The sequence below is a fragment of the Pecten maximus genome, chromosome 4 (assembly GCF_902652985.1).
Source record: "Pecten maximus chromosome 4, xPecMax1.1, whole genome shotgun sequence".
NCBI classification, from domain to species: domain Eukaryota; kingdom Metazoa; phylum Mollusca; class Bivalvia; order Pectinida; family Pectinidae; genus Pecten; species Pecten maximus.
The window spans coordinates 32252873-32265575 of NC_047018.1; the positions used below are offsets into that span (position 1 = coordinate 32252873).

General features: G+C 36.1%; 1 protein-coding gene across 1 annotated transcript; it reads left to right on the top strand.

Annotated features, from left to right (window-relative positions):
* The first annotated feature begins 7070 nt into the window (after positions 1–7070).
* LOC117325852 (dnaJ homolog subfamily B member 4-like) lies at positions 7071–11023 on the top strand. The gene is made up of 2 exons (XM_033882349.1): positions 7071–7994; positions 8516–11023. Exons 1-2 carry the CDS (start codon positions 7179–7181, stop codon positions 8744–8746), a joined length of 1047 nt encoding a protein of 348 aa, XP_033738240.1. The 5' UTR covers positions 7071–7178; the 3' UTR covers positions 8747–11023.
* The last annotated feature ends 1680 nt before the right edge of the window (positions 11024–12703 follow it).

Here is a 12703-nt window from a genome sequence, read left to right on the forward strand (position 1 = left end):
TGTAACAGGTTTCTATACATGTACATGTGATAATTTTTGCAGTGTTCCTGGATTTGTAAATACGATACAGATATTGATATTCCTACAGTGTTAAAATGACGCATTACAGTTTTATTTTATTGTTCTCATTACACTCTCAGTTGGATATTTGATTATCCAACGGTTAACACTATTGGATTGTGAAATATCCAACTGACCATCATTGGATAGTGAAACTATACATTTACTGTACACAAAGGACGACGTCACAGGAAATTTTTTAAGTCGATAAAATACATTTCCCGGCACAAACTTTCTAAAAAGTAACATCCTTGCTTTAATTTCATCGGTTATTTCTTGAAATTAATTCAGTTTAATGATGAAATAAATAACTTGATTGAAACCCGTAGCGTTTTCGTGGTGTATACCATTTATCATGAATGTCCGGTCATAGATGTATTGGCGCTTGCCCAATGATTCTCGCTCACGTTGCACATATCGGCCTATATATACCACCTCATTCAACGGTCAGTGGGTGCTAAACAAAACTAATATCGTCCCTCAACACATCTCTAAACCAATGACCGCTCGGTTGAATAAATTGATAAATGTACGTTCATGTATCATGTGAGGGCAGTGTCAGGAATTTATTGTGGAGAGATGCCGTTATCGCTATTGGATAGAGTTTCAAGATCGCTAAAATGAATACTCACTCGGACGAGTAATATTATTTCCTTAAATAAATACTTTAAGGTGACTACGTGTGATGTTACTGCACGCGGCAATGTATGAAATACAATATAGTAAATTGATTTTGATTTTATAATATTGTTGAATAAAACTACGCTAAATCGACGCACACAAAAACCATACACAATATTGTTTAAAAAATATGGCTGTTTATTTTCCATTTTTGTCTTTTCATTTTGTTGTCACGAGATATTGCGACAATGCGCCGTTTTAAGTACCGCGGAATGTGGAAATAATCGCCTTACAATACCTACTATGGATGTACAGCATGATTGATGTGCCTATCCAACCCTAGTAACTCGAGTCTGGTGATACATAAAAAGTGGTCAGTGACCAAACACAGGTCCATATCTTCTTTGTACAATCCCTCCACTTATTGATGTGTTTTACACAGGACAAGATAACGCTACATATATCATCTACGTATCTTATCACGTGCAAATAACATACGTCATGCACGTGCCTGTTTGACCCAGTAACAGTGTGAAGTCGAAAGTTTGTTTGCTCGAATGTTCACGCGTGAGAAAGTTAACCTACACTTGCTGCTAATGTGATGTAGTTCAGTAAGTACATTTAGCCAGAAACACATGATTTACAATGGATAACCATACATTCACCTTACAATCGTTACCATACATTCACCTTACAATAGATAACCGTACATTCACCTTACAATAGATTACCATACATTCACCTTACAATAGATTACCATACATTCACCTTACAATAGATAACCGTACATTCACCTTACAATAGATTACCGTACATTCACCTTACAATAGATAACCATACATTCACCTTACAATAGATAACCATACATTCACCTTACAATAGATAACCGTACATTCACCTTACAATAGATAACCATACATTCACCTTACAATAGATTACCATACATTCACCTCACAATAGTTACCGTACATTCACCTTACAATAGATTACCATACATTCACCTCACAATAGTTACCGTACATTCACCTTACAATGGTTACCATACATTCACCTAACAATGGTTACCATACATTCACCTTACAATGGATTACCATACATTCACCTTACAATAGATAACCATACATTCACCTAACAATGGATTACCATACATTCACCTTACAATGGTTACCATACATTCACCTTACAATGGATAACCATACATTCACCTTACAATAGATAACCATACATTCACCTTACAATAGATTACCATACATTCACCTTACAATGGTTTACCATACATTCACCTTACAATAGATATCCATACATTCACCTTACAATAGATTACCATACATTCACCTTACAATAGATTACCATACATTCACCTTACAATGGATTACCGTACATTCACCTTACAATGGTTACCAAACATTCACCTTACAATAGATTACCATATATTCACCTTACAATAGATTACCATACATTCACCTTACAATAGATTACCATACATGCGCCTTACAATGGTTACCATACATTCACCTTACAATGGTTACCATACATTCACCTTACAATGGTTACCATACATTCACCTTACAAAAGATTACCATACATGCGCCTTACAATGGTTACCATACATTCACCTTACAATAGATTACCATACATTCACCTTACAATAGATAACCATACATTCACCTTACAATAGATAACCATACATTCACCTTACAATGGTTACCATACATTCACCTTACAATGGTTACCATACATTCACCTTACAATATATTTCCTTACATTCACCTTACAATAGATTACCGTATTTCACCTTACAATAGATTACCATACATTCACCTTACAATAGATAACCATACATTCACCTTACAATGGTTACCATACATTCACTTTACAATGGATTACCATACATTCACTTTACAATCGTTACCATACATTCACCTTACAATAGATAACCATACATTCACCTTACAATAGATTACCATACATTCACTTTACAATGGATTACCATACATTCACTTTACAATCGTTACCATACATTCACCTTACAATAGATAACCATACATTCACCTTACAATCGATTACCATACATTCACTTTACAATAGATTACCATACATTCACCTTACAATGGTTACCATACATTCACCTTACAATAGATTACCATACATTCACCTTACAATAGATTACCATACATTCACCTTACAATAGATTACCATACATTCACCTTCCAATAGATTACCATACATTCACCTTACAATAGATTACCATACTTTCACTTTACAATGGGTTACCATACATTCACCTTACAATAGATTACCATACATTCACCTTACAATAGATTACCATACATTCACCTTACAATAGATTACCATACATTCACCTTACAATAGATTACCATACATTCACTTTACAATAGATTACCATACACTCATCTTACAATGGATTACCATACATTCACCTTACAATGGATTACCATACATTCACCTTACAATGGTTACCATACATTCACCTTACAATAGATTACCATACATTCACCTTACTATAGATTACCAAACATTCACCTTACAATAGATTACCGTACATTCACCCTACAATAGATTACCGTACATTCACCTTACAATGGTTACCATGCATTCACCTTACAATGGTTACCATACATTCACCTTACAATAGATTGCCGTACATTCACTTTACAATGGATTACCATACATTCACCTTACAATAGATTACCATACATTCACCTTACAATAGATTACCAAACATTCACCTTACAATAGATTACCGTACATTCACCCTACAATAGATTACCGTACATTCACCTTACTATAGATTACCATACATTCACCTTACAATAGATTACCATACATTCACCTTACAATAGATTACCATACATTCACCTTACAATAGATAACCATACATTCACCTTACAATGGATTGCCGTATATTTACTTTACAATGGATCACCATACATTGACGTAAAAATGGTTAACAAACATTCAACTTACAATAGATGACCATACATTCACGACTGCCGTAGTTACCAACGTCGCAACACATCACGACTTTTATTTTCTACGCACGATATATATGCATTGATACCACCGCAAACGCAATAAAACGGTGTTTTATTGCGTTTATGGTGGTATGGACGCAATGGGATTATTCAATATATAGCGCGTAAAAACACCGTTCAATCCCTATATATTACAATAGATTACCATACATTCACCTTACAATGGATTACCATACATTCACCTTACAGTGGGTTCATCCAGGGACGTACATATACATGTATGTCATTGGTTCATCATACATTGAACTTTTGATATAAGGGGGTAGGTGATTAATTAAACACGGAGTTCCTCAGATAGTCCACGCGCTTGTGTGTATTTCCTGTCGTTAAAAGTATGTCTATATGTTGGTAGGTACATTGTATTATACAACCTGTCTGATGTTTGGGTGTTAAAGAATACTGATAACGCGTGCACCACACAACCTTGGGCTCACCGCGTTGTACAACCTGAGGCGCATGCACAGTGTGTTTGTTTGTTTCTAATTATAATACAACAACATAGGAAAATATATGTGTTGACGTTCGCTTTACCTAACATATATATGTATGTCCCCTATAATTATACACTATAAGCCCTAGGTCTGTCTGACGTAGGATCATCGGATTAAGTTACAGTTAGATATATAAGTCTGTATGACGTTGGATCCTCGGATTAAGTTAGCCAGTACGAGTCGAAACATTTAAAGTTAATTACGGCGATGTTGGTTAAATTGCTATGGTGGTCACGAATTCTTAGTGACAACACCAAATTCAAATTGAACACGTGGTCACTATTATAGTGAATCATCATCAGTTACCGAAGGGATACTTTTATAAGTTACTTATATATATAAAGGAATAGTAAAACATGTACATAAAATCACAGACATTTTTTCAGTATCGTTACATTGAATGACAACAGTAATAAAACACTGATATTTATAGGTCCTTATAGAATAACGATAGCTATATCAGGTTAATTATAGGTAGTTTGTTATTACATGTAACCACGGTGACTTCCAATCCACTGTCCACGTGATATGTATTATAGTGTCACAGGGACTTGGCACGAATTTCCAATCCATGGTCCACATTATAATGTATTATAGTACCACAGGGACCTGGCACGAATTTCCAATCCACGGTCTATATTACACTGTATATGTATTGACTATAATACACATGATATGGAGCTTGGGTTGGAAATTCGTGTCAAGTTCCTGTGCATGTAACTACATATAATACAGATAAAACATCGTCGGGTACCAATGTAGCGTAGTGCAATCAACCGTGGGTACCCGACGATGGTGATAAAACTAAGGATAAACTTTATCATGGAGCAGCTGGAGCGTCACGAGGAAAAGACTTTCCATCATCAAAAACGTTTTCGCTGCACAGATATTGCATTCATATGACTATGAACAGTATAATATCGGATAGACATATTTTCTGTCGTTTCCAATGACACGCACCATAATCCAATACCCCATACACGAATTGTCTGGGTGTCAGCTTTACATTGATACCATAAACCTATATTGGATTACATCTGTACATGCAATTTTAACCATTGCAATTCGCATTCAAACCGGAACGAGAGTCATATCATGCATGTCTATCTATGATATATTTACTGTAAGAACTGTTCATTTCCTTACACTTACAAGAGTATTTTAATCTCAAGTAAGTACAGTATTTTTCCGCTTTATCGCATTTTACATTATTAACTGGAACACAAAATTACAGCGTTTGTACGCTTTTTGAAGATTGAATGTTTTTGTATTTTTTTTTAATCTGCTTACATGTACATTATGATCTTTCTCGAAAATAAAGGTGATGAGGAATACGTTTTTCGCTGCCTGTCCACCTTACTCCACAACTAGATATGGAGCAGGTCCTTTGTTATGCATTCCACACTAGACCTCATAGGTAAATATGATATATACATGTATCAATAATCAAACCAGTTTTGTGACTCATCACTACAACGGAGCACGAGACGTGCCCGATAATCGTGCATTCCCTTCCGCGCGTGCACGTGTTATTTATTAAATTGCATGCCGCAGACGTTGTACTACTAGAAGTTTACACATAGAAAACATCATACCTTACAACAATACCACAACAGATATATAATTCACGGCAAAAACTAGGGCAACTCATTACGTACATTACAGAAACTCGCATTAGACAATCACGTTTTCTCTGGTGACGTCAGCTTACTACCGCCCACACTCAGCCAGCAGCCAAGAAAATGATAATAGCATTCGTGATGTTTCGGAACATTTCCTCTTCCTCTTACTCATTCGCCTGTATAATGCTATGAACAGACTTTAGTTATTTTTTAGTTATTTGTCCCCCTCCCTTATATATAAATTTCCCCGGAATTTTAACAATATGATAAAGAATCCAAACTTTCGAATATGTACTCTGAAAAGAAACAACAACAATGTTTCGCATAATAAAAACACTCTGTCTCATGCGTGCATAGGTGTGACGGATCAATAAGTCAACTTAGAGCCACTGGGTCGGTCTTGACCAGGAACTCCGGACCCTGTACAAGTCCGTTCCCGACTTGACAGGCAATTAGTATGTGTTGTAATATGACAACACACTTCCATTATCTTCTATGTGAAAAATTACCGACAAAACACTAATCATTTTCACTATTTTGACTTTGACAAGAAAGCTTAGCCTGAAGACAAAAATCCAGTCAGCAGTAACAGAGTAAGAATGTTTGATTAATGGAATGATTCCCGGACGTACTGGTCAGTCTATTTACAATTAATACATATCACCATTATAGTATTATTATATAATGATAGTTGTACAGCCGAAGACCTATAGATATAGACTTATCTAAAATATGTATCATGATTGTTTCTCATATATTACAACAAATATCAAGTCGTTTTTTGTGATTCTTGGTGACTAAAAGATGGTGTTTTAAAGTAGACATAGAGTATAAATATGACTAATTTCATTCCTAGCTGTTTCATAACAAAACGAATTCCGGTATATCACAATAAAAATAATTTATAGTCCTAGTCCAGAGACATATAGACTCTTCCTAGTCCTACAGATTTTTTTCTTCAGAAATGTCCCTAACGGCCATTCTATTCACCCAGATTACATAACTGTTATATATTGACAGTAAATGCAATATAACAAGTGTTCAATTGTTGATATCATTATAAAGTCGGAGGCTAACTATATTGGTGTCAATTCACAACTCTATTTTCAAGTTGTAATGCAATCTATGACCTGAAACATCTAGCTTATGGAGTTCCCTTCTACTTTAAGAACAGGAAGTGACGCAAATCTTCTAGACGCACCGAGAAAGTTCGGGAAACACCGAGAACGGAAGTTGCCATATTTAAGTGAAACGTCAGCCAGAGTAGGTCAGTTGGGAATCGTAACAGGTTTGAGCACATAGTTCCTGCAGTGTTTTGACTCCACAAGATGGGGAAGGACTTTTACAAAATTTTGGGTGTATCCAAAGGAGCATCTGACGATGAAATTAAAAAGGGATATAGGAAAATGGCGCTGAAATATCACCCCGACAAAAACAAATCACCTGGGGCTGAGGAAAAATTCAAGGAGATTGCCGAGGCATATGATGTACTTAGCGACAAGAAGAAAAAGGAGATATACGATAAGTTTGGTGAGGAAGGTCTGAGGAATGGTGGTCCCTCAGGGGGCGGTGGCCACAGTGGCCCGGGAACATATAGCTACTCTTTCCAGGGAAACCCTCACGAAACCTTCCGGATGTTTTTTGGAACTGACAATCCATTTGATAATTTTTTCCATCCTGGGTTTAGTTCGGGTATGGGCGGGTCCCGCCAGTACCAGTTTGGACATCCAGGCCAGGAGGATATGGACATTGATGAGGATCCTTTTGGTTTTGGTGGTCAAGGGATGCACGGACATCATATGGGTCCGAACGTTCGGGGAAGGAAACGTCAGGATCCACCAGTTGTCAAGGATCTTCATGTGTCCCTGGAAGATATCCATAGAGGAACCACTAAAAAACTAAAAATTACAAGGAGAGTTTTAAATCCGGACGGTAAAACAACAAGAATAGAGGACAAAATATTAACAATCGATGTAAAACCAGGTTGGAAGGCGGGTACTAAGATCACTTTCCCAAAGGAAGGTGACCAGTCCCCAAATAGTGTGCCAGCAGATGTTGTTTTTGTGATAAAAGACAAACCACACTCGCAGTTTTCAAGGGATGGAAGTGATATTTCATACAAAGCAAAGATACCACTACGAGATGTAAGTATCAATGATAGTGCTGTAATTATATAAATTTATAAACCTTGAACATTAGACTTATAATGAGGGAAATGTACCCATTGAATGGCTAAAGTATTAAACAGGTCTTGTACTAAACAAATTGTTATTCATGTACTGTATTATTACTATACATATGCTTGATAAATTGATATTATTAAATGATTGGAGTTTAGTCCCATCATATATACTATCCATGAAATTTGCAGTTGGAAAAAGTTTAACAATTTTACACAGATATCACTGGCATTTAGGCATTCTGTCAATATCATATACCTGGTAAATATTGTTACTAAATTTGTATAGATGATTATCAAATAAATACTAAATAATAATAATTTAGTAAATAAATATGTTTTCAAGGAGGCAAACTACAAAGACATTCCTGTGGTAGGTAGAACTTTCCAGAGACACTTGATAATCTACATGCCACTGCATGAACACTGTCATTAAAATGTTAATGATTATTGTGTAATTACTAACAATCATTTCCTTTGTTACAGTCTCTATGTGGCACAACAGTTCAAGTACCTACAATTGATGGAAGGAAAATACCTCTTAGATTAACGGATGTAGTAAAACCGAACAGTGTAAAGCGTATACAGGGTGAAGGGCTACCTCTGCCAAAACAGCCCAACAAGCGTGGGGACCTGATAGTACAATTTGATGTGACATTTCCCAACCACATATCTTCTACAGCCAAGGAAATTCTATCAGACTGTCTGCCCAGGTGATATGTAGGGCAGTATGACAGTTGTGTGTAACTCTATAGCATTTGTGTGATTACTTGGTACACCTGTAGACAAGGCCCAAGTTTATGTTTGTACTTTCGGTGTGTATGACTTCATCAAAGTGCAAAATTTTTTGTTGTGGCATTAAATGTTTACTAAAATATACGTTAATTTTTCTATGAAGCAATGCTAACATGTCTGATTTAGCTTCTGACACAACCACATGCACACCTGTAACTCCAGAATAACCAGACAGTATGTTATAGTACTGTTTGTATGTACGTAGCTGTGTACTGTCAAAGCCAGTAATGCGTGAATTGCAATTGGAGCGGAACATGAGTACCTCCTATTATGCGACTGTTATTATGAGTCTACAAAGGAGTGATTAAAATAACAAGCTTTATCATTGTAAATGATCATCATATTTGAGGTAAGCTTTGGAGTATTATAGTAGTTATGTGTATTTATAAAGGCTTTGATTGTGAATTCCAGAGCTTGAGAGGCGAGTCACAGTCATGCAAATACTGTGGAAGTTTAAAACTTGAATTTCAACTTGACCTTTATTGTGATAGAGGAAAGTGGATATAAAGGTGTGTCACTTGACAAAATTGTCAGTAATCCGTCACCCACTAAGTATGTTTGTGTGTGAATTGACACACCCTGTATTTACGTGTACATGTTAAAAAAAGTTAAAGAATTTGTTTATATTAAGTTATTAAATCTTATATCTAGTCTTATTTAATATTTTGTATTTTCTTAATGTGAAATGAAAATGCACTTTAGAGAATGATTATTTTATAGTTGCCGTTATTTAGTTCAAATTTAAGTTGTGTAAATTTGAAAATATTGATATTATTAATATCAAGTTATCTAATGTAGACCTAGACACATTTTGAAATGATTACAAATGCTTATATTGTCAATTTGGTGTAAATTGTTGAATATCTGATACTGAAAATAAAAGGAAAGCAAAACATTTTTAGATGATATACAGAATAATTTGGTTCGTGCATATATGACAAAGTAACATTTTCATGATCATTCTTTGATAGCAAGACAAAATATAAATACTGCTGAATGTGATATAATCTTATAAACAAAAGTAAAATTTTACTGGTCATGATGTTTATTTTATGAAATAATCTGGTTTCATGGCAGCAATTTATAAACATACATATATAAACATTTGTTCTATCGTTTAGACAGTAGAAATCTGAATGTTAAGTTCTGGATATTGATAAAGCAATTTTCATTGTTTTCTAAAATTATGAGATTTTGCATATTTTTATTCATAATGTCTCATGATCAGTATAGTCGGAGATAGAAAATCTTTTTTAGTGTTATAGCTGGGGATTTCTTTGCTGTCTTACACACATATTCATATATGTGTGTGTCTATTACTGAAACAGTAAAACTTACTAGTTGAGCTCAAAGGAACATTATTACAAGTTACTTTGTTACAGGTTTACCACCTACACGACTAGGATTAAACCTAGCTCCATAACTCCTACCTAAATCTACAAGTTATGAAGCTAGGTTTATGTAGGACTACCGGTGGTAATTATCAGCTGATCCGTGAGATAGGACTCTATAAATACAGTAGCTGAAGGCCTCACTAGACAAATGTGTAACTGCCAGAACTATTTTTCACTCATTCTGTGTGATATGTCCGTATCTCACTGGATAGCTGTGATGTGCCTGGGGTACTGGAGCAGGGCCAGTGTGTGTCTTACATTCGGAACACTTCATTTGTTGAGGTGCTCCCAGTGTGTGCCTGGAAGGAGGTTTCATAATCTGCTGGCATCCTTTAAAACATGGCATAGTCCCCCAAGGAGGCTATATTGATACCACCTATCATATGTACAACTTGTAAATGTTTGACATTTGATATTATATATTTGTCTGATCCAAGTTTGTACCCAATTATAATTATATACATGTAGATAAAACAATAAGACTTGGACAGATGAGGAATTTGAGGCAATATTTTGGATGACCAGGCCATGTGTTAGAGGTTGCTGTCTGATTCACCATCACTCTATCTGTAGAATGTACGACTAGGCAGACTAGCAGCCAATCCTAGTCATATTATATTTTGCTGATTTTTTTCTGTCTACTCCTTTATGTATATAAGATATGAAAGAAGTTGTTGATGCTGTAATTTGCGAGTGATCTAGAGTGAAAGTTTGGTGAAAGATAGAGTGATTGGATAAAGAGAGTTGATATAAATGTGTATGGCAACAATTCCTTTCGTTAAATAAAGAGGCTTGTTATGTCTTATCTCTCTTGTGTTCTTTGTATTATATTTACCAGACATGTACACACTGATTAGTGATTTAAACTCCTATCAGAGGCATTCTCCACTTTGTCAGGAAATACTTCACAATTCACATCACTACAACTACAAATGTTTTCTGTAAGATCGATGGTTCAGAGTCTTGTAAACACCTGTGCTTCTTATGTATCAAAGCTGTCAATAAGAATTAAGACAATTGTCTGATAAAAGAAGCAACTGTGAACAGAATATTGAACATAGATTTAATCACTCTTGTTTGCCTTGACAGAAACTTGATAGGGGTTCCAATGTGGAGGAGAAAACCGAGGTGGTTGGGCAGGTGATGGCTTAGTCTTTCCAAATTCACTCGCGGAATCAAACCATATTAACCTGTGTAAAACCACTGTGCCAACCTACTACCATACAACAGTTCTGAGTAATGACTAAACATGCATACGTGTCCCAGTTATTAAAGCTCCATTGCAAGATGATGGTAATGAAGCCTGTAGTTATTGTACAGAGGTTTCACCTTAAATGCCCTCATAATCAAGTGGATCAAAAATTTTAATGTGTGCAGAAAAGGGGAACTCCATCGCCCAACTCAACAAGAGGCCCAGATGGCCTGTATCGCTCACCTGGATTTCACGAGATATGAAACAAGAATGATGATTAAGTATATTTGTCACTGGTATTGCTATGTCAATATATCATAGGCATTTTATATGGGTATGGAGGTTTTTATGCGAAAAAATACATTAATTCATGAAATGAAATTGACTTTTTGCACAACCTCGTAGGGAATCTGCTACCACACAAATGTTAATGATATCCATTGCTTAGTTTAAGAAAAGAAGTTGTTTAAACCAATTGACCCCTTTTGACTCTGCCCTTTGCAACCCCGGGGGTCAGTTCCTTCCTTTAGAAAATTTTGAATCCTTACCCAAAAGGATGCTACGAGTCAAAATATGAGCTGTTTCAGAGAAGAAGTTGATCATATCAATGAATTTAGCCAAATTGACCCCTTTTAGCCCCACCCCTCAGCCCCCTGGTGGGGTCAACCCTAAGATTTGTACAATTTTGAATCCCCACCCCATGACCATGCTACCATACAAATGTGAGTGATATCCATTGCTTAGTTTCAGAGAAGAAGTTGTTTATATGAATTCTGACAAAATGACCCCTTTTGGCCCCGCCTCTCAGCCCCGAGGGAGGTCGGCTCCACTATTTGTACAATTTTGAATCCTCACCCCATAGTGATGCTACCAGGCAAATAGGAGCAATATCCATTGCTCGGTTTCAGAGAAGAAGTCGTTTATATTACCGGTAATAGAGCCGAATTGACCCCTTCTGGCCCCGCCCCTCAGACCCCACCATTTGTACAGGGGTCTGCCCCACCATTTGTACAATTTTGAGTCGCCAACCCATAGCGATGCTTCTGGCCAAATTTGGTCAAATTCTGATCAGCAGTTATGAACAAGAAGTCAATTGTTGACGGACGGACAGACAGACGACGGACGCTACGGTATGGCATAAGCTCACCTTGGTCCTTCAGACCAGGTGAGCTAACAAGGAGTTGATAACTAATTGTCATATAGCAGTTATTTAGTAGATCTTACAAAAGCACCCAGAAGTTTCGAATTATATAGTTTCAATATGTTAGTATGATTTTTGGAGAGTACTTGTCC

Excerpts from the sequence above, each read along its gene's own strand:
- LOC117325852 (XM_033882349.1), top strand. The coding sequence starts at position 7,179 with ATGGGGAAGGACTTTTACAAAATTTTGGGTGTATCCAAAGGAGCATCT. Across the intron at positions 7,995-8,515 it reads CAAAGATACCACTACGAGAT|TCTCTATGTGGCACAACAGT; the intron begins GTAAGTATCAAT and ends CCTTTGTTACAG.